Source organism: Ranitomeya imitator, chromosome 2 (assembly GCF_032444005.1).
Source record: "Ranitomeya imitator isolate aRanImi1 chromosome 2, aRanImi1.pri, whole genome shotgun sequence".
Taxonomy (NCBI): domain Eukaryota; kingdom Metazoa; phylum Chordata; class Amphibia; order Anura; family Dendrobatidae; genus Ranitomeya; species Ranitomeya imitator.
This window is the reverse complement of record NC_091283.1, coordinates 52,627,719-52,651,956: the sequence shown is the minus strand read 5'-3', so window position 1 is coordinate 52,651,956 and position 24,238 is coordinate 52,627,719. Positions and strand designations below refer to the sequence as shown.

General features: G+C 41.2%; 1 protein-coding gene across 2 annotated transcripts in view; it reads left to right on the top strand.

Moving 5' to 3' along the window:
• Window positions 1–24,238, top strand: part of LOC138661801 (cytochrome P450 2F2-like) — a 44,199-nt gene that overhangs the window by 5,388 nt on the left and 14,573 nt on the right. The window contains exons 3-5 of one of the 2 annotated variants that reach the window (XM_069746728.1): window positions 4,724–4,886; window positions 8,689–8,838; window positions 10,946–11,106. In XM_069746728.1, the coding sequence (XP_069602829.1) occupies window positions 4,724–4,886; window positions 8,689–8,838; window positions 10,946–11,106 (474 nt within the window). The remainder of the gene's footprint in view (window positions 1–4,723; window positions 4,887–8,688; window positions 8,839–10,945; window positions 11,107–24,238) is intronic. The other variant, XM_069746729.1, reaches the window with a different exon arrangement.

Here is a 24,238-nt window from a genome sequence, read left to right as displayed (position 1 = left end):
TTCTGCCTTAATTAGTTGGGTCCGCTGCACCCTGATAGTGCATTTGCTTTGAGGCCTGGGTAGGTAAGTATCTCTACCTTCTTTTCAGTGATTTTTGTATAAATTTTGAGGATTTTAGTCCTTTTTGTGTCAGTGAGTTTTTGATAATGCCCAGCAGGATATCACTGGTGGTGAAAAGGTGTAAAGTGCTGTGTCATTTAAGAGTTACTGCACTAATCAGCTGGTCACAAGACTTGGTCAGGGGGCACATGAGAGCAACTTAAAATGTTATGCCCATGAAACTCGAAATTTGCATTAAATACATGTTTTTTTTGTCTTGATCGATATTGCTGTTGCCGCTATAGGTCACTAGTGTTTTTTTTTTCTTATTCTCTCACCTTGTCTTTTAGTCTCTGAATTATCATATTTATTACACAATATGGATCGCACCTCCAAAAATCATGCATCGATCTAATGCTGCTAGGCAAAAATATATATAACTGGGCATGAGGTTCTTAGTTTAACATTCTGATTAGACTGTGTGAAGCCCACTGCCACGTCACCGCAAACCTCTCAGTGGGTCCTAACTTTTTTTTTCCTTAAAGGACTGGCATCGTGCGGTAACGACTGCTGCAGCGACAATGCACCGCCCCACAAGTACAAAACCACAGCAACAATGGCTGCCACACAGCACCAACACCAAATGAAAGAAGCATTGAAACTCACCTTCACCAAGCTCTCAAATGAGAGCAAAAATAAGCTCTTTGCAGTCTCCAGCTATTTAAAATCACCTATGCCAAATGGAAGGAGTGCAGAACCGAAAAAAAGGACAGTTCATGCAATAAGCTGAAAAAAAAGTATGGACATCTTTTTTTGGCAGTTCTGGCATATGCATTGTTGTCCCCTATTATTTTTGTTTTACTTGGACCCACACTCCTCCAATTTGACCCCGGTGTTTTTAAATTAGCAGGAGACTGCAGGAGGGGTTCTGCCTATTTTTGCTCTCAGTCCACAGTCTGAGAACATGTGGAAGGTGAAGTTTTTACATCTATTCACCTGGTGTTTGGTGCTCTGTGGCCGCCATTGCTGCTGCGGTGTTGTGTCAGCCGGGCAGTGCGGCCTGGGGTCGTGAAGACTCAGTGTTGCAGCATGGATGTTATGAGGCACCGGGATGCCCGCCCTGCTCTTGCACTGTCGCTGTGATGGTGGTTTTCGCTGTGTTACAGTGCCTACAAGTAGTATTCAACCCCCTGCAGATTTAGCAGGTTTACACATCTTGAATTAACTTGGCATTGTGACATTTGGACTGTAGATCAGCCTGGAAGTGTGAAATGCACTGCAGCAAAAAAGAATGTTATTTCATTGTTTATTTTTTTTTTTTAAATTGGGAAAAGTTTTTTCAGAGGGTCATTTATTATTCAACCCCTCAACCCACCAGAATTCTGTTTGGTTCCCCTAAAGTATTAAGAAGTAGTTCAGGCACAAAGAACAATGAGCTTCACATGTTTGGATTATCTCTTTTTCCAGCCTTTTCTGACTATTTAAGACCCTCCCCAAACTTGTGAACAGCACTCAAACATGGTCAACATGGGAAAGACAAAGGAGCATTCCAAGGCCATCAGAGACAAGATCGTGGAGGGTCACAAGGCTGGCAAGGGGTACAAAACCCTTTCCAAGGAGTTGGGCCTACCTGTCTCCACTGTTGGGAGCATCATCCGGAAGTGGAAGGCTTATGGAACTACTGTTAGCCTTCCACGGCCTGGACAGCCTTTGAAAGTTTCCTCCCGTGCCGAGGCCAGGCTTGTCTGAAGAGTCAAGGCTAACCCAAGGACAACAAGGAAGGAGCTCCGGGAAGATCTCATGGCAGTGGGGACATTGGTTTCAGTCAATACCATAAGTAACGTACTCCACCGCAATGGTCTCCGTTCCAGACGAGCCCGTAAGGTACCTTTACTTTCAAAACGTCATGTCAAGGCTCATCTACAGTTTGCTCATGATCACTTGGAGGACTCTGAGACTGACTGGTTCAAGGTTCTCTGGTCTGATGAGACCAAGATCGAGATCTTTGGTGCCAACCACACACGTGACGTTTGGAGACTGGATGGCACTGCATACGACCCCAAGAATACCATCCCTACAGTCAAGCATGGTGGTGGCAGCATCATGCTGTGGGGCTTTTTCTCAGCCAAGGGGCCTGGCTGCCATGATCCCAATGGCAGGGGATCACTAAAGGACAAGCACTGATACAAACAAGCTCTAGGGCGATGGAACCTGAGCTGACGGCGACCCTGAACCTAACACACAAATAAAAGTAGCCGGGGAACGTGCCTACGATGATCCTAGACGTCTCGCTCCAGCCGAAGATCTAACTTCCCCTATTAGAAGAAACACAGACCTCTCTTGCCTCCAGAGAAATACCCCACAGAAATAGCAGCCCCCCACATATAATGACGGTGAAATGAGAGGAAAGCACATACGCAGTATGAAAACAGTTTCAGCAAAATGAGGCCCGCTAAAGCTAGATAGCAGAGGATACAAAAGTGAACTGCGCGGTCAGCGAAAAACCCTTCAAAAAACCATCCTGAAATTACTTGAACTCATGTGCCAACTCATGGTACATGAGGAGCAATTTCAGCCCACTAGAGCAACCAGCAGCAAGAATCACATATCTGCAGGCTGGACTAAAAAACCAAATAAAGCAAAGCACCAAAACAGGAAAATCCAAACTTAGCTTGACCAGAAGGTTCTAGGAGCAGGGAGCAGAGGTAACAAGACACACTGGATACATTGATAACCGGCGAGGAAATGCCAGCAAAGCCAGGTTAAATAGGAAACTCCCATATCCTGATGGAACAGGTGGAACCCAGAGACCCAGGAAAGACAAGTCACCCAAAACCATCAGTAACCACCAGAGGGAGCCCAAAAACAGAACTTACAACACCTGGCCATCTGGTCCGCATCTATGGGAGGATGGATAGCACGGCCTACCTGGAGATTTTGGCCAAGAACCTCCGCTCCTCCATCAAGGATCTTAAGATGGGTCGTCATTTCATCTTCCAACAAGACAACGACCCAAAGCACACAGCCAAGAAAACCAAGGCCTGGTTCAAGAGGCAAAAAATCAAGGTGTTGCAGTGGCCTAGTCAGTCTCCTGACCTTAACCCAATTGAAAACTTGTGGAAGGAGCTCAAGATTAAAGTCCACATGAGACACCCAAAGAACCTAGATAACTTGGAGTAGATCTGCATGGAGGAGTGGGCCAAGATAACTCCAGAGACCTGTGCCGGCCTGATCAGGTCTTATAAAAGACGATTATTAGCTGCAATTGCAAACAAAGGTTATTCCACAAAATATTAAACCTAGGGGTTGAATAATAATTGACCCACACTTTTATGTTTAAAATTTATAAAAATTTAACTGAGCAACAAAACTTTTTGGTTTGTAAGATTTATGCATCTGTTAATAAATCCTGCTCTTGTTTGAAGTTTGAAGGCTCTAACTTATTTGCATCTTATTAAACCTGCTAAATCTGCAGGGGGTTGAATACTACTTGTGGGCACTGTATATTTGTTTTCGTTTCATACCAAAATTTCCTAATTTTGGATGTGCATTCCTCCGTTCACATGTACTTTTTTGTTTTCCATTGGTTAACTTTATATGTTTGAATCTTCTCCATACATATTTATAGCTTTGCCCATTGTAATTTTTCTCTTCCCCATGAAACTGTGAAAGCTCAATGTATTGTTTTTCTTTTCAAGCTGCAATATGTATCTCTTGAGGATATGAAGCTTTCCCACTTTTCTAGTAATGTGTTATGAACAGGTGATTCAGAACCACAATAGACCTAGTGGTTAAGAGCGCATAAGTGACCTGTTTAGTTACTAACATAGGACGAGCTCTGAGACGTGGGAACTCTGCTGACCGCAATCCCTAATCCTATCAAATGACACTAAAGGTAGCCGTGGAGCGCTCCTGACAAAACCTAGGCGCCTCGTCACAGCCTGAGAAACTAGCTAGCCCTGAAGATAGAAAAATAAGCCTACCTTGCCTCAGAGAAATTCCCCAAAGGAAAAGGCAGACCCCCACATATAATGACTGTGAGTAAGATGAAAATACAAACACAGAGATGAAATAGATTTTAGCAAAGTGAGGCCCGACTTACTGAATAGAGCGAGGATAGGAAAGATAGCTTTGCGGTCAGCACAAAAACCTACAAACAACCACGCAGAGGGGACAAAAAGACCCTCCGCACCGACTAACGGTACGGAGGTGCTCCCTCTGCGTCTCAGAGCTTCCAGCAAGCAACAAAAACCAATATAGCAAGCTGGACAGAAAATATAGCAAACAAAGTAACATAAGCAAAACTTAGCTCATGCAAGGCAGACAGGCCACAGGAACGATCCAGGAGAAAGCAAGGCCAATACTGGAACATTGACTGGAGGCCAGGAACAAAGAACTAGGTGGAGTTAAATAGAGCAGCACCTAATGACTTAACCCCGTCACCTGAGGAAGGAAACTCAGAAGCCGCAGCCCCACTCACATCCACCAGAGGAAGCTCACAGACAGAACCAGCCGAAGTACCACTCATGACCACAGGAGGGAGCTTGACCACAGAATTCACAACAGTAATGCTCCTTAAGAACCATCGACCTACTCAATGGAATTTGTTTTGGCCACCTATGGAACATTATAGTATAGTTTCAGTTCATAACCTGTCATGTTGAATGTCTCTGTTTTCTCCTAGTTGTCGAAAAAATATGGTGACATATTTACAGTATATGAGGGGACTCGACCAGTTATCATTCTTTGTAGTTATAAAGCCCTCAAAGAAACTTTCATTGACAAAGCAGAAGAGTTCAGTGGTCGAGCCTATTATGCTTCATTCTATGATTTTACCAAAGGAGATGGTGAGTATTTAGTCAGGGGAAGTTTATTCTTCTTTGATTTCTGTGTATTATTCATTGACTTTTTCTTCACACTTGTTGGCTGTTTGGCTACTTTTATTCTTATTGTGGTTCCAGGAGAATATCATTGGAATATTGATGGATCTAGACCAATAATCCACATTTGGAGGGGTGGCCTGCTTTGAACAATATCACCGACAACCTGTTACCATATTGTCCTACTCAGTTCCATGGCAACATCACAACAGGGGAAATTTGGTTTTACCCAATTCTAAAATGAATCAATAGCCTCTTCATGTAATTCAAATACTTAATGTGTCTGCTTGTAATGGGTGCAAGGGTCAATATGCAGCACTGCAACCTCAGACATCAGTGAAACGAGATCCTTTGGGTGCAGGTGTTATGGTTTGACTTCGGCAATCTTTCTTAAGCCACATACTAGAAAATGGTACAGGAACCTCCAGCTTATGCAGTAGACAAGGAAGATCTCAGTCTATTTTATATAAATAAAATAGTCTTTTCTAGTATAACATTAATACAGTTGGTGGCAGGTTCAAATCTTAATATCAAAATCTTCATCTGTTTTGCACAGAGGCACAGGCATATCGACTGCAAGTAGCAGCAAGGACTTTTCAAATATACGGAATAAACAACTTGATCTTCCCATCTCCATATTAACTTCTTACTAGTGCTATATTCCACTTTTGTAGTAGTACCTGTGTCCCTGCCTGGTTGGCCTCGTGTTATTTCTATGATTCCAGGACCAGCTTACACAGTGCCTCTTCAGTCCCACTCCTTCTTGGCTACCTTGGGCCCCTTAATTCACAGAACTATTTCTGGCTTAGGCCGTACTCACTACTGTTGCCTCCTTCCTGTAAGACTCACTCCTGAGTGCTAAGGATTTTCTGGCTTGATTTCTGCCACTCAATCTAGTTAGTTACTTCAAAACTTGGTACTCCTGCAATCTTCCTTTAATGCACATCTTAGTAAGGGGCCTATATCTTTCTCATCTCAGAACTATTCATTCACCCTGACTCACTGTAGCCATAACATAACCTTGCTTTACTCCCAAACACTAATCCCATCTGCATGGCTCGCTGACTGTTAACTGTTCCTTTCCCAGCTGTCTAATCTACTTTAGCTCTAATGGGGAGTATTACATTAAATTCAGTATAAAACAGCCTTTTTATAACAGCACATAACGTTTTCAGGGAGGTTTCAGACAACTTATCTTTCCTTTACACAACCCCCATCTTTAATGATTGCCATCCTTGGCAATCCAGGACCTGTAAAATATAAAAGAGCGCATGGCAACATATTTCTGCAAGAATTCTTGTTGTCTTTCCTTCTTTGGTTCATTGAAAGGCATGAAACATGTAATAATAACTCCTTTACATGCCAAAGCAAGAGGCAATCAGGCCAATAAATGGGTTCTTACTGTTGGCAGATATGCAACAGATACAGACTTATTTGCGTGCAGGAGGAGTTTACACCTTTCTGACAGTAGATGGCGATGTTTTTACTGTTATATGCTTAGTCGAATGTTATGCATATACTTGTTTTACTTTGGTTTCACTTTCTCTCTGGTAAAGGTCCTTCAGACTTCTGTTATGCTGTATTAAGAAGCTCATGCATGTACCTTATGTTCTGTGTAGATAAAAGTTGAATTACCCCATATAATCTACTCTCACAAGTTTATTCTGCTACCAAACTATGCAACATTTAGCGAGTCAAACTCTCTCAAAGGTTCCAAGTAGATAATTAAGATCACATATTGTTATGTATGAAACAAAGCTATAAAGCATGAAATGCACCTACAGTGGCGGAAATAAGTATTTTCTTCCTTGCTGATTTTGTAAGTTTGCCCACTGACAAAGATATGAACAGTCTATAATTTTAAGGGTAGGTTAATTTTAACAATGAGAGAGAGAATATCAAAAATAAAATCCAGAAAATCACATTGTATAAATTATATAATTTGCATTTTGCTGTGAGAAATAAGTATTTGATCTCCTACCAACCATTAAGAGTTTTTGCTCTTACAAACCAGTTAGATGCTCCTAATCAACTTGTTTCCTGCATTAAAGACAGCTCTCTTACATAGTCACCTTTATAAAAGATTCCTGTCCACAGAATTAATCAGTCAGACTCTAAATTCTACAATATGGACAAGAGCTTTATAAGGATGTCAGGGACAAGATAATAGACCAGCACAAAGCTGGAATGGCTACAAAACCATAAGTAAGACGCTGGGTGAGAAGGAAACAACTGTTGGTGCAATAGTAAGAAAATGGAATAATTGCAAAATGACTTTCAATCACCGTTGATCTGTGGTACCATGCAAAATCTCACCTCGTGGGGTATCCTTGATCATGAGGAAGGTGAGAGATCACCTTCAAGGGAACCTGTCACCTCATTTTGCTGCTATAAGATGCGGCCACTGCCTTTCAGGGCTTATCTACAGCATTCTGTAATGCTGTAGATTAGCCCCCGGTCCAACCTGAAAGAGAAGAAAAACAAGTTTTATTACACTCACCCGGGGGCGGTCCGGTCCGATGGGTGTCGCAGGTCAGGGTCCGCGCCTCCCATCTTCATGCGATGTCGTTATCCTGCTTCCTTCATGCCGTGCTCCTGCGCAGGTGTACTGATCTGCCCTGTTGAGGGCAGAACAAAGTACAGTAGTGTGCAGGTGCCAGGAAAGGTCAGAGAGGCCAAGTGCCTGTGCACTGCAGTACTTTGCTCTGCTCTCAACAGGGCAGATCAGTACACCTGCGCAGGAGCGCGGCACAAAGCAAGCAGGAAGACAACATCGCATGAAGATGGGAGGCCCCAGACCCGGACCTGGGATGCTCATTAGACCAGACCGGCCCCCAGGTGAGTATAATAAAACTTGATCTCTTTGGCATTAACTCAACTTGCTATGTTTGGAGGAAGAGAAATGCTGTCTATAACCCAAGGAACACCATCTTCACTGTCAATCATGGAGGTGGAAACATTATGTTTTGGGGGTGTTTCTCTGCTAAGGGCACAGGACTACTTCACCACATCAATGGAAAAATGGATGGAGCCATGTACCATAAAATCCTGAGTGACAACCTCCTTCCCTCCGCCAGGACATTAAAAATGAGTCGTGGCCGGGTCTTCCAGCAAGACAATGACCCAAAACATACAGCCAAAGCAACAAAGGAGTTGCTCAAAAAGAAGCAGTGGCCTAGCCAGTCTCCAGACCTTAATCCCATAGAAAACTTATGGAGGGAGTTGAAGCTCTGAGTTGCGAAGTGACAACCTCAAAATCTTAATGATTTAGAGATGATCTGCAAAGAGGAGTGGACCAAAATTGCTCCTGACATGTTTGCAAACCTCAGCATCAACTACAAAAAACACTGCTGTGCTTGCCAACAAGTATTTTGCTACCAAGTATTAAGTCTTGTTTGTCAGAGGAATCAAATACTTCTTTCTCACTACAAAATGCAAATGAATTTATATAATTTATACAGTGCGATTTTCTGGATTTTATTTTTGATATTCTATCTCTCCATGTTAAAATTAACCTACCCTTAAAATTATAGACTGTTTATGTCTTTGTCAGTGGGCAAACTTACAAAATCAGCAAGGGATCAAATACTTATTTCTCCCACCGTATCTTACCAAACCCAGAGTTTGTGTAAATCACACATAAATTATTGAAAATTTGACGATGCTGCAGTTTATTTTGCTACTGCAATACAATCCTCGAGTATGTATTGAGCTCTAAAGGCCCATAAGGAATTTCATTTGGAATTAACTATTTTATTATTTTGAACAGATCTTGCATTCAGTAGTGGTGAAAAGTGGAAGGAGTTCAGACGGTTTTCCGCGCTAACGCTGGGTAATTTTGGAGTTGGAAAACGAAGCTTTGAGGAGAGGATACGAGAAGAGGCTATGTATCTGACTGAGGTGCTGAGAAAGTCTAATGGTAAGGTTTAATATTATCAACATACTTCATATATTTGTTTATTCTTCACAATTTTTTATTTTTAATACGGTATATGATTGCAGAATAGAATCAAGGGTAAGCCTGTTTTTGAATTGTGCCTGGTATAGCGCCTGCTTTTGACACCACCTCCTTTTGATTTACTGCCATGCAGTTTACAAATGCCTACATAACACAATGTCCATGTATGCAGACTGTATAGCAAAGTGCCCAATAACAGAACCATTCATTGGTGAACTATCACCTGCGTACGGTTGCTTAAACATCAGTGTTTTACAGTGCCACCACCATACAAGAACTGTCAGATAGCAGTGCCTCGCAAAAAAATACCACCACACAGTACTTAGAAAATACCAACATACAGTGAGAAAATAACAGAATAACTGCTTCATACATACAGGAATTAAGTAAGAGGAATGACAAAACAAGAACTAAGTAAAAGTAATACGACTTTGTAATGAAAATTTAGGTTGTGATTCATCAAGAAGTTTTTGTGACATGAAACTGCTTTAAATGTCACTTCTTTTGTGCTTACACTTACACCAGTCCTGGCCACCTCAGCCAACTTTTCGAAAAATGGGCAGGTCTTGGGCATGATGGGGCATGACCAAATGCACCCAACAAATTCAATACAGTTATAGTTGGTTTGAATTGTTTCAAATGACTTGGTCTATTATTATTATTATTTATTGTTATAGCGCCATTTATTCCATGGCGCTTTACATGTAAGGAGGGGTATACATAATAAAAGCAAGTACAATAATCTTAAACAATACAAGTCATAACTGGTACAGGAGGAGTGAGGACCCTGCCCGCGAAGGCTCACAATCTACAAGGAATGGGTGAGAATACAGTAGGTGAGGATAGAGCTGGTCGTGCAGCGGTTTGGTCGATCGGTGGTTACTGCAGGTTGTAGGCTTGTCGGAAGAGGTAGGTCTTCAGGTTCTTTTGGAAGGTTTCGATGGTAGGCGAGAGTCTGATGTGTTGTGGTAGAGGGTTCCAGAGTAGGGGTGATACGTGAGAGAAATCTTGTATACGATTGTGGGAAGAGGAGATAAGAGGGGAGTAGAGTAGGAGATCTTGTGAGGATCAGAGGTTGCGTGTAGGTAAGTACCGGGAGACGAGGTCACAGATGTCTATTGGACATGACAGTAATCTGTGACCATAGGACAGAAAGTGTGCGAACTGCCCTTTACCTATTTGCATCCACAAGACTTCTTTTGATTAACCAATATAGTATGACATCAGATTTGTTTAATGCCATAACCATGATTTTGCACTTGGCTTGCTAATCAATGTAAGAGGTTGGTTTCTTGGCTCCTTTCCAGTGGCCCCAGATTACTGTCATGGCCTGTAGACCAAGTAGTGCAATGGACAGCTTTGTGTGAATTAATTCCCATTAACTGTATTCATGACTAACTGCACAAAAGTTGTGTAAATTTTGACAAAAATGCACTTCAGTTGGAGTGGTGGAACGCGGCATTTGAAAGGTTTATTAGAATATGCACATCTCTTAATGAACTTGTCACATCTTACTCCAGGGCATAGTTCATCAAGACTGGCAAGGAAAAACTCACAGGCCTGAAATGCCCATCACCCTTTACAGGCAATGGGGGGTGGGGTGTCACCATGGGGGGTGTAACTTGAGGGGGTGGTCGCTCAGTCTGGTTATCGCATTCTAGGAGATGCACTCCTAGCATTGCTGGGAGGTGGGACACCGCTGCTCCCAGCGATTATGCTGTGTGGGGACCCTGTAGTTTGGGGGTAGAGATTGGGTGTTGCTTCAGCTTGGTCAGATGATTGCTGGAAGGCAGATTTTAAGGGTGTGCAGCAGTGCGATGGCTGATGCCAAGTGAGCCCGACACACTGCTCTTGCTGGCTAGCAGTAGGTTATTTCACCATCTCCCAATATAATATCGTAAGGCACCATTAATGAGAGCCTGCTGATGAGCCCTGTGTGATCATTACAACTGACTTCAACAGTAAACCTAGTTATGCCACACAACTAACCCTGTTTAAAAACATGACATCAATTCTGTGACCCCTGAACTTTAACTTTTGATTTACCTATTTGTATGTGTTATTTTAGGATCCCCTATAGATCTCAATTACCACACATTACGTGCTGTGTCCAATGTGATTTGCTCTGTGGTATTTGGTAGTCGGTTTGAATATCAAGATGAAAATTTTCAAAAGCTTGTAAAGTGTGTTCAAGACAACTTTGAAATTATGAGCTCACGCTGGGGAATAGTAAGTATAAAAAATAGCCAAATTATAGGGTGTACCCACGTCCGATACCCCTAAAAGGTCCTCTAACAGAGAATATACAAATAGCCAGGAGAAAACCTCTTGAAATATAAAACATAACCTTTAATGGTAACTCTCTAAAAATGATTTTTATGGACAATAATGTGATAAAGTGCATATAGTGCTCAAATAACCAGTGCTCAATAAAAAAATGGTTATATCTCACCAAATCAGTCGTTTTTCTCACGGGAGCGTCCTCATATATTTAAGGGGGATGGGAAAACAATTACTATACTACCCAGTCGTGCCCCTGTGTTGCTCCCGCCCTGACAAGGGCAGTCCCCAAGTCAGGCTAAATAATTGTACCCACCATGACCAAGTAAACTTCCCTACGCGTTTCCTCTCCCATAGGTGAGATTCATCAGGGGAAAAGAAAGGGGTATAAATATTATAGGGTATCCTGTTTAAGAAGGGAGAGCTCCGGCATCGGCAGGTAGCTCCTATGTGTCCAGTGCACCTAGTTTTGGTATGGACTATGGTAAGGTGAGATGAAAGACGGGAAAGCATTCCCTTATATAGTTTCCCCCCCTCTCTACTTAATTACATAGCGTCCTACCTCATTTCCGGCAGGTCTGCATGACTGTTATATTTATTAAACGTCCCTGGCGCTGTATCGCCATCTTACCCACACGCCATGTGTATACATTTCCGGGATCTGGATAGTTCTTCACTGCGCATGCGGGTTGGAGACCTAGTTAGTGAAGCCGTGCTCTTATCGGCTTTCACTTCCGGTTCATGCTGCCTAGCTTGCCCGCTATTGCGCAGTGCAGAATACAAGCACATACCTGCCGCCTGACTGTATTCCTGGTAACCTTCGTGCTCCAGGGTTCCTCACTAATGTGCATGCGGCCTTTTTGCCCGCTGCTGCGCAGTACAAAATTAAATGTAGCCTAGTGGCCCAGCTGTATCCCCGGCAACAGTCGTGCTCCCAGGGAACCACGCTAATGCGCATGCGGCCTTTTGTAAATACATAACCTTATTATACGCGCATATATATTTTTAATTTTAGGTGTTATAATGAGAGGGGGATAAAGTAGACAATGAGGAAACTGTCCCTATATAGATATCCATAAAAAATCTATAAATTCTCAGTTTTATGCCTAATACAATGGGGCCAGAGATAAAGATATAGATAAAATATGGCAGCGGCTCATATTTTCAAATCATGATAGATAATATATCCTGTTTTATAGGCTTAGTACTCCTAGGGGGCAGAAACCCAAATTCCAACATATTCGTGACCTGCAGTAAAAACCCCAATTGATGGGGAGAATCATATACAGATATTGTAATTTCAAAGAAAGCAACTGTAACTCAATTGTTCATTCAGACCATGCGGATAACAGGTCTCAAGGCGAAATATCCACCTTCATTCTCTTTGAAGCAGAACCCTATCGAAGTCACCCCCTCTTCTTGGTGGCCTGACTTTCTCAATACCCATAAACTGTATGGCCTTCAAGGTGGATATTTGTACGGGCAAAAAGGCCGCATGCACATTAGTGAGGAACCCTGGAGCACGAAGGTTACCAGGAATACAGTCAGGCGGCAGGTATGTGCTTGTATTCTGCACTGCGCAATAGCGGGCAAGCTAGGCAGCATGAACCGGAAGTGAAAGCCGGTAAGAGCACGGCTTCACTAACTAGGTCTCCAACCCGCATGCGCAGTGAAGAACTATCCAGATCCCGGAAATGTATACACACGGCGTGTGGGTAAGATGGCGATACAGCGCCAGGGACGTTTAATAAATATAACGGTCATGCAGACCTGCCGGAAATGAGGTAGGACGCTATGTAATTAAGTAGAGAGGGGGGAAACTATATAAGGGAATGCCTTCCCGTCTTTCATCTCACCTTACCATAGTCCATACCAAAACTAGGTGCACTGGACACATACAGTTAGGTCCAGATATATTTGGACAGAGACAATATTTTTCTAATTTTGGTTATAGACATTACCTCAATGAATTTTAAACAAAACAATTCAGATGCAGTTGAAGTTCAGACTTTCAGCTTTCATTTGAGGGTATCCACAGTAAAATTGGATGAAGGGTTTAGGAGTTTCAGCTCCTTAACATGTGCCACCCTGTTTTTAAAGGGACTAAAAGTAATTGGACAGATTCAATGATTTTAAATAAAATGTTCATTTTTAATACTTGATTGAAAACCCTTTGTTGGCAATGACTGTCTGAAGTCTTGAACTCATGGACATCACCAGACGCTGTGTTTTCGTCTTTTTGATGCTCTGCCAGGCCTTCACGGCGGTGATTTTCAGTTGTTGTTTGTTTGTGGGCCTTTCTGTCTGAAGTTTAGTCTTTAACAAGTGAAATGCATGCTCAATTGGGTTGAGATCAGGTGACTGACTTGGCCATTCAAGAATATTCCACTTCTTTGCTTTACTAAACTCCTGGGTTGCTTTGGCTTTATGTTTTGGTCATTGTCCATCTGTAGTATGAAACGACGACCAATCAGTTTGGCTGCATTTGGCTGGATCTGAGCACACAGTATGTCTCTGAATACCCCAGAATTCATTCGGCTGCTTCTGTCCTGTGTCACATCATCAATAAACACTAGTGACCCAGTGCCACTGGCAGCCATGCATGCCCAAGCCATCACACTGCCTCCACCGTGTTTTACAGATGATGTGGTATGCTTTGGATCATGAGCTGTACCACGCCTTCGCCATACTTTTCTCTTTCCATCATTCTGGTAGAGGTTGATCTTGGTTTCATCTGTCCAAAGAATGTTCTTCCAGAACTGTGCTGGCTTTTTTAGATGTTTTTTAGCAGAGTCCAGTCTAGCCTTTTTATTCTTGAATCTTGCGAGTGGCTTGCACCGTGCAGTGAACCCTCTGTATTTACTTTCATGCAGTCTTCTCTTTAAGGTAGATTTGGCTATTGATACGCCGACCTCCTGGAGAGTGTTGTTCACGTGGTTGGCTATTGTGAGGGGTTTCTCTTCACCATGGAGATTATTCTGCGATCATCCACAATTGTTGTCTTCCGTGGGCGCCCAGGTCTTTTTGCATTGATGAGTTTACCGGTGCTTTTTTTCTTTCTCAGGATGTACCAAACTGTAGATTTTGGCACTCCTAATATTGTAGCAATTTCTTGGATGGGTTTTTTCTGTTTTCGCAGCTTAAGGATGGCTTGTTTCACCTGCATGGAGAGCTCCTTTGACCGCATGTTTACTTTGCAGCAAAACCTTCCAAATGCAAGTACCGCACCTCAAAACAACTCCAGGCCTTTTATCTGCTTAATTGAGAATGACATAATGAAGGGATTGCCCACACCTGTCCAAGAAATAGCCTTGGAGTCAATTGTCCAATTACTTATGGTCCCTTTAAAAACAGGGCGGCACATGTTAAGGAGCTGAAACTACTAAACCCTTCATCCCATTTTGATGTGGATACCCTCAAATGAAAGCAGAAAGTCCGAACCTCAACTGCATCTGAATTGTTTTGTTTAAAATTCATTGTGGTAATGTCTATAACCAAAATTAGAAAAATGTTGTCTCTGTCCAAATATATATGGACCTAACTGTAGGAGCTACCTGCCGATGCAGGGGCTCTCCCTTCTTAAACAGGATATCCTATAATATTTATACCCCTTTCTTTTTCCCTGATGAATCTCCCCTATGGGAGAGGAAACGCGTAGGGAAGTTTACTTGGTCATGGTGGGTACAATTATTTAGCCTGACTTGGGGACTGCCCTTGTCAGGGCGGGAGCAACACAGGGGCACGACTGGGTAGTATAGTAATTGTTTTCCCATCCCCTTTAAATATATGAGGACGCTCCCGTGAGAAAAACGACTGATTTGGTGAGATAAAACCATTTTTTTATTGAGCACTGGTTATTTGAGCACTATATGCACTTTATCACGTTATTGTCCATAAAAATCATTTTTAGAGAGTTACCATTAAAGGTTATGTTTTATATTTCAAGAGGTTTTCTCCTGGCTATTGGAATAGTAAGTATAACCTTAGATTTAAGAATAAATGTCATATACATTACATTTCCAACTTAAGAATCATGTGCTCAGCGTGTTCATGTAGTCTATGATTTTGCATTAAGGAGCTATAGGTGCTTTGTTTGCCATATGTAAAGTCTGTCAAAAGCCTCTAGCCAGGAAGTCTGTGTTACTGGTCGGGTTTGGCCCCCTGAACACAGGGTGTTTGTCATGCTGTCATGTGTGGCAAACACCGATTCTGATCGGTGGTAAAATCATCACTGCCAGTCAGAGAGCCGCCGTTCCCACGCTGTCAAAAGACAGCATGAGCTCCCAGCTGTGATTGAAAGTATAAAGTTTACCTCTAGTCATTGGTGCTGGCTGATGGGACTATTGGTCCCTTCAGTCAACGCCTGCTACCGCTAATAACAGTGAGAGCAGGAGCTGCTGTCGAAAGTATGCATCAACCGATGCCTGCGCTGTAGATAAATAATTTTTTTAAAAAATGACGTGCATTCCCTTGTGTTTTTTATAACCAGCCAGGCAAAACTCACATCGGAGTGCTTCAACCCTCAGCTGTCAGCTTTAGCAAGGCTGGTGTTAAGACTGGCGGAACGCACCAAGTTTAAGATGAAATAATATTAGGTGCGTTGGCAGTCCGGGGTCCACCGTGCAGGTGAAAACCTGCTGCTAGTAAATGGCAGCGCTATATGGCGGTGAAAGCGAACCCTGTTAAGTCACAGGACCGCAATACCGCACTAAAGAGCGCAAGCTAAGAGTCACCGAACTCAATCCCTAGACTCGGGGTTGAAGTCCGTACAGACTAATTGCGCACCGCACTGGCGGTCACAGCAATGGACGCTGATTCGTGTGTATCACGTTGTGAGGATAGTCGGGCGCTAGATAGCAGCCATACTCCTTATGCGAACAGTCATACAATAGGGTGGGTTATTTAAAGGACGACTTGCACTCATCAACATACACACGTATACAATTGTACACTAGCGCATGGCCGTGCGGTCATGCGAAGCTTATATAGCTGCAGTATGTATAGGACCTTCCAAAAAAGGACCAATTGGAACCGCAGCAGCATCTGAGCATGTGACCCTCGATCTCCAATGGAAGATCTCACCCTGGGCATGCTCAGAAGGGAAAAAGCAGGACTTAGTCCCAAAAGCGTCTGCTCGCCGCTGCCCAGCACTGGCTTTAATGGCAAAAGCTGGAGAAGCAACAGCAAGCCTAAGCACAGAGTGAGACTGAGCCAGACGCAAGGACCGATGCCTCTGCTGAGCAGGTTCCACTGCGGCAGGAGAAGAATGGGAGACCGCAGCAGAAACGGCCCGAGATTCCCCCTGTGCAGAAGCGGGAACCCGACCCCTAACACCACCCCCCTTGGGCCTTGCTACGTTCGAAGGCAGCAATGAGCTGCGGAGCCCGAATGTGCTCAGCAGGCTCCCAGGATCTATCCTCAGGACCGTAACCCCTCCAGTCCACCAAATAAAATTTTTTGCCACAAACCACCTTGCACCCCAAAATAGCGTTCACCTCGTAATCGTCCATAGACGAACCCGACGTCCCGGTAGATGACTCAGAAAACCGGGACATGTACACGGGCTTAAGGAGGGACACATGAAAGGTATCGGTGATACCTAGGCGTGGAGGAAGGGCTAGACAGTAAACCACAGGATTAACCTGTTCGAGGACCTTGAAGGGACCCAAGTAGCGAGGACCAAACTTAGTGGACTCAACACCCAGCCTGATGTTACGAGCGGCGAGCCACACTAAGTCGCCAGGAGCCTCATTCTCTCCTTGGAGGCCCGGATGGCATCCTGAGTGTGGTCCCAAATGTCTCGTGCCTCCACTGCCCAGTCTGCCACCCTGGAGTCAGCAGAGGACACGGGCATAGGCACAGGAACCCGAGGATGCTGGCCGTAATTAAGGAGGAAAGGAGTCTGACCGGTGGAATCGGCTACAGCGTTTTTAAGGGCGAACTCTGCCCACGGTAACAAGGATGCCCAGTTATCCTGCCTGGCAGAGACAAAATGTCGCAGATATGTGACCAAGGTCTGGTTGGCTCTCTCCACCAACCCATTCGTCTCGGGATGATAGGCAGAAGAGAGATTTAACTCAATACTGAGAAGATGACAAAGCTCTCTCCAGAACCGAGATGCAAACTGAGGACCCCGATCACTGACAATTTTGTCCGGCATACCGTGAAGGCGGAAGATATCTTTAATAAACAATGCTGCCAAGACCCGTGCAGAAGGTAGCCGAGGAAGCGGCACCAAATGCACCATTTTAGAAAAATGGTCAGTGATTACCCAAATGACAGTACAGCCACGAGACTTAGGCAAACCCACCACAAAGTCCATCTCGACCATCTCCCAGGGCCTGTCTGCCACCGGCAGAGGATATAACAATCCAGCTGGCCGTTGATGAGGAGACTTATTTTTGGCACAGGAGACACATGCCCGAACATAGTCACTGACGTCACGAACCATATGTGGCCACCAGTATATTCTCGCCAGCAACTCAGATGTCCTCTTTGCCCCAAAGTGTCCACCCACTCTGGATGAATGAGCCCAAGAGAGAACTTCCGGTCGCAAATTGATCAGAACAAAAGTCTTGCCCGGAGGCACATACTCTAGTGAAACCGGAGCTACAGTTCTCAGACTCTCCGAAGGGACAATATGCCGAGGCTCCTCCTCCTCCTCCTCCTCCTTAGTTGACACAAGGGAGCGAGAGAGAGCGTCAGCACGAATGTTCTTCTCCCCGGCGAGATAATGGAGAGTGAAGTGGAACCGGGAGAAGAACAAGGACCATCTGGCCTGACGAGAATTAAGCTGCTGGGCTGTACGCAAATAGACCAAATTTTTGTGGTCCGTGAAGACTTGGAAGGGAAACCGAGCACCTTCCAAAAGATGTCTCCACTCCGTAAAGGCCAACTTCATTGCTAGCAACTCCCTATCCTTGATGGAGTAATTTCTCTCCGCTGGTGTGAAGGTCTTTGAGATGAAGAAGCATGGATGCTTCCGAACTTGAGCATCCTTTTGATAGAGGACTTCTCCGGCACCAACGGATGAGGCATCCACCTCCATAAGGAATGGCTTATCCACATCAGGACGATGTAAGATGGGAGTGCTAGCAAAATGAGACTTTATAGAAGTGAAGGCCTTGGAGATCTCTTCCGACCACAATTTGGGATTCGCTCCCTTCTTGGTGAGGGATACCAAGGGAGCTACCAAAGTTGAGAAGTGGGGAGTAGTGTATAATAGCCATGATCCGTCAAACTCAATCTGACAGGTGCCCCGCCCCTATCAAAGTGTATCAAAGTGTCTAACCCCTCCCCTCCCCTTGTCTGACGGCTGGTATCCAGCTGTCCCTCCTTGTTTGATTTCCCCTTTTGATATAGTTTAATATAGTTTAATTTGTTGTAGTTTTGATATTATTCCCGTATTTTGTGGAATAACACATGTTTATAATTATAGCCTAGTCGTGTATTTATTTTACACGTGGTTTATAACACCTTTCTCATTTGTTTTATAATAGATTTTATACGTATCCCCGAGTTTGATTCTGTAAGCTTTTGTTTTATTCACAGTGTATTCATATAGTGGAGAACTTAAAGCTGTTTATATGTGTCTCTACTGAACACTATGGTGAACATTAACTAAATGTTTATTTTTCACAAACAGAGAATCTGCTGTGGGTATTTGCAGTGTATTCATATAGTGGAGAACTTAAAGCTATCTATTTGTTTTTGTAAATGGTGAACACTAACTAAATGGTGAACATTACCTAAATTAGGTTAACTGTGGCTCAGAGGTTTATAGCACCTAGGTCAAGCAATTGTTGTTGTATTTGCGTACCCCATAAATGTTTATTCTCACAAACAGAAAAGTTATTGTGTCCTGAAGATGACATCTGAGGTTATTTGTTTTTTGTATTAGCTTTCTCAGAAAACAGCTGTGTTATCGGAGGGTCAGATATTTTTGTACAAACTCATGCTGTTTGGTGATCTTTGTGAAGCAGAACTTTGTTTTATAACACATTTGTACTTGTATTGTACCTGGATTGATATTTGCTTTCTCTTTTTTGTGTCCTGAAGATGGCATCTGCAAAGTTTTTTGTTATCTACTGAGGCCATTGCAAGTTGTGTTTATTCACATTGTAGCAGGTTTTATCCTTGTGGCTGCCTTATATACACAGAAGAGATATGCACCAATGTCACAACACAAGTTATAATATGACCCAATGTTACAACACAAGTAAGAAGCGGCGTGTTTTATACGAATAAAAACCAAAGACACGATATTGTAAAAAAAAAAAAAAAAAATTTAAAAGATTTATTTCTCACGATAAAACAGCATCTCAAAGACATTTCAACACTATAAAAAATTCTTACAGAATATAAAAAGTAAAAACATTAAAATAGTACAATGAACAATTACACTTCTTACAAAATAATTAATATAGAGTTACAAGGCGAGTACAGCATTTTAGCCAGTACATTCTTTACATCGTGAGCCACATGGTTTGCAGCATCGGTAGAGACCTTTTTTAGGTAGCAGAGTTCCACGTGTGGTACCTAATGACGGGGAATGTAAAGATTGAATTGTACGGGGAACCGCCGCTAACTTCAGCGGTGTAGATACAGAGCGTGTCTCACTGTTGGTAATTTTTAATTCATCTAAAAGCTTCCTAGTAGCGGTGTTACCCACAACTGTAGACGGCATATTTAGTTCGGCCATAGCCTGCATAAATGAATCCCAACCCGGTGGTAAATTTCTACTGTTCAGAGCATGGCTCTGCGTTGTACTACGTACCAAATCCAGTAAGTTAGACCCTGGTATTACGGATCCTTTGAAAATAAATTCAGCATTATTATTCCATGCTGTGACATTTTTATTCTGCAGCAGCCTGTTTAGTAAAAATTCAGCATTCTTTTTATATCTCTGGTTTATATGGCTGACAATTTCAGCGATCTCATGATTTTTATCAGAGTCGGTATGATTTTTATCAGAGTCGGTATTTGGCAATTGATATATATATATATATATATAATATGACCCAATGTTACAACACAAGCAAGTAAGAAGCGGTATGTTTTATACGAATAAAAAAACCAAAGACACGATATTGTAAAAATAGAAAAAGATTTATTTCTCACAATAAAACAACAGCTCGAATTTTAACATGAAATAGACATTTAGGACTTATGTTATTATCTTTATGCACGTTGCCTGTGCTGTCTATAATTTGACTCTATCCTTGTTTTGTTGAAAATAACTGGACATACATAAGAAACCGGGCAATATATCTTTATAGAAATAACACTTCTGCACTCTTTGTGCATTTCTATCAGTTTTATTCATGCATTTATAACACACCATGTTTGATATTGGTAATTTGATTCTGGGAACACATTTTAAGTTACTTCTGCACATGTATTACTGTTTTTAGGCCATATAAATAGAAAATTATGTAGAAACCCAAAGTTTTGATAAGTGTATGAAAATACACCAATATTAACTATTTGTGCTATTTTAGGCGTAAATTTGTCCTATATGTATAGCAGTCAGGAGTTGGGGCGATGAAATATGTGTTACAAGCGTAGTGAATTGCAGATATATTCTACAGTGTATGTCATTTTGAGAAATGTGTGGCATAACCAATGTATACAGTAACAGGCGGAATGACTGAGTGTAATACTGCACTCAATACTGTGCAAAGGGTCTGAATACTTATGACCGTGTGATATTTCAGTTTTCTTTTTAATAAATTCGCAAAAAATCTACATTTCTGTTTTGTTCAGGCATGATGGCGTGCAGAGTGTACATTAATATATATATATATCTCAGAATGCAACTGAATAGTATTGCTAATTAGGCCATATAAATAGAAAATTATGTAGAAACGCAAAGTTTTGATAAGTGTATGAAAATACACCAATATTAACTATTTGTGCTATTTTAGGCGTAAATTTGTCCTATATGTATAGCAGTCAGGAGTTGGGGCGATGAAATATGTGTTACAAGTGTAGTGAATTGCAGATATATTCTACAGTGTATGTCATTTTGAGAAATGTGTGGCATAACTAATTACCTATTACGGCCACATTTCTATGCAGTGTATTTTAGAACCAGTGTTTCTGGCTGCAGACTGTAATGTGTAAGGTATTCTCATTTTTATATACTGTATTTTATAACACACCATGCCGTTTATATAATAATCACAGTTGTGTCTCTACAGGACAACGTGGCTTACAAAGACATTTCATTAATATAAGTGTGAAACTGACAGACAAGCACAGCTGTGTCTCTACAGGACATGCTGGTCACTAGACAGCCAGAGTTTCTGTGGGGGAGATATACTAACAGAGGTTCTGTTGACCCAATAAACCGGTGTAGAACGTACACAGAGAGCAACTTGCAATATTTACTAAGGTAGCGGAAATGAGTTTACTGCAGTTATCAGAGCATTGTATTTTATTTGACAGCCACAAGTCACACAGGTCATGATGATAGTGTATCTGCAGCATGTTATTTGGAAATAAAGAAGCCTTTTTTGTATTCGCCCGCATTTTATATAAAATCTGCATAAAAAAATCTTCTTGGCTACACCAAAACACGTAAGAAACAAATGTATAACTTTTAGATCTACCGCATCCACAGATATTATTCCAGCGTTCTTTAATTCTACATTATTTTAGCACATATTAATTTCACAACTTTTATATGATATTTATAACACTCATTTTATATGAGTTTTCTAACACATTCTCACGGGAATATTATATATATATATTTTGTGTTTTGCGCAATTATTTGACACTGTAATTGGCATTTTATATAAAATATGCATAAAAAATCTTCACATTCTCACGGGAATATTATATATATATTTTGTGCTCTGCATCATTATTTGACACTGTAATTCGCATTTTATATAAAATCTGCATAAAAAATCTTCTTGGCTGCACCAAAACACGTAAGAAACAAATGTATAACTTTTAGCGCTGTCGCATCCGCAGATATTATTCCAGCGTTCTTTAATTCTATATTATTTTATCACATATTAATTTCACAACTTTTATATGATATTTATAACACATTCTCATTTATAAGGGATTTATAACACAATATTGTAAAATCATTTATTGGTTCGCGGCCTTACTAATATCCTTTGAAAATAAATTCAGCATTATTATTCCATGCTGTAACATTTCTATTCTGCAGCCTCCTGTTTAGTAAAAATTCAGCATTCTTTTTATATCTTTGGTTTATATTATATTAGCTTTTTGATAATCCCGGGAGTGCCATCTATCTAGCCCTAGTATTTTTGTTATCTCAAAAGGGTGTGACACAGTCCCATATATTATTCCAGCATTCTTTAATTCTACATTATTTTAGCACATATTAATTTCACAACTTTTATATGATATTTATAACACTCATTTTATATGAGTTTTCTAACACATTCTCACGGGGATATTATATATATATATATATATACTGTATATATTTTGTGTTATGCACCATTATTTGACACTGTAATTCGCATTTTATATGCCGCTGCTTTTTCTTGTTTTTGTGTAAAAATCTCTGGCAGACAGGCACAGCTGTATCTCTACAAGACATGCGGGACACACCAGAGACATTGGAAATTGGGGGTTATAATGTCGAATTCAGAAAATAACCATTTTATATTGAATGACTAATGATTTCTATAGGCCTACTTTACTATGAAATTATGCATAAAAAATCTTCTTGGTTAACCCAAAACCGTAAGAAACAAACGCATAACTTTTAGCTCGAACACATCAGCATATATTATTACAGTTTTTTGCTGAATTAAAAATTATACAGTTATTTCATATTTTTGGGGCTTCATGACAGGAGAAATTATTGATAGAAACCCAGAGTTTTGATACGTGTATGAAAATACACCAATATTAACTATTTGTGCTATTTTAGGCACAAATTTGGTCTATATGCATAACAGGCAGGAGTTGGGGCGAAGAAATATGTGTTACATGCGTAGTGAATTGCAAATATATTCTGAAGTGTATGGCATTTTGAGAAATGTGTAGCATAACCAATTACCTATCACGGTCACTAGATGGCAGAATATCATATTAATTATACATTGGGGTTTACTTTTGGAAGCTTATAAAGGCGGTGTGTATGTGCACAGGATGACTTATTTTGTTTTTATAGTCACTAATATCCATATTAAATGACTCTTTAGCTTTATGAGTAAGAGACAACATACAAATAGAATCCTTTTCCCTAGTAGTTTTATATTCTATGTCTGATATATTTCTACACAAAGCTACAAAACTATTTTGTAGTTTATAATGTATCACAGTAGTTTCATGTGAAGTTACATCTTAGGTTCTGTTCAGACTATTGTAATATCTATAGCTTAAAATAGAGCCAAATAGCTACTTTCAAACACGGACATACACCATTGATTTTCGTCACAAATGGATCCAATATATCTCGTGTCACGGTTTATTTTTACCGCGTTGCGGTTTAAAGTTATAAGCATTTAAATAATAATTTTCTCATTAGATATGTGACTCGCGATATTTATTTGCTTAGGTTAGATCATTTTCAGTTTAACAATACATTTTATCACAAAAATGACCTTATTTGGGGCCCTAGAAACAACATAGCAGCATTAGTAAGCCCCTTTCTTTTTACATTATCAAGAATCCCTGGGTTAAGATAACGTAAGTTTATATGCATAAAGCATTTAATATAGTGCACCAAACATGATATGGTTTTTGATTTCTATGAACTGTCGCGAACAAATCATATAAGGTTAAAAATATGAATATTATTGAATATAATGTTTTACTATTGTTTACAGTATTTTATTTTCCGGGTGTTACTTTTGTTCATGTACTACTGGTTTCTTCCTCAGTTGTGATTTTTACCTTTTCTATATAAATATGGGTAAATGAATTGGCCATTATAGATTTATGGCGCTGTAAAGAGAGAGGAGAATTACAGAAAGGAGATGGCTGCAGGCAAACACACACACACAACAAACACACATAACATACAGAAAACACACAACACATACAACAAACATACATACACAACATACAGAACACACACACA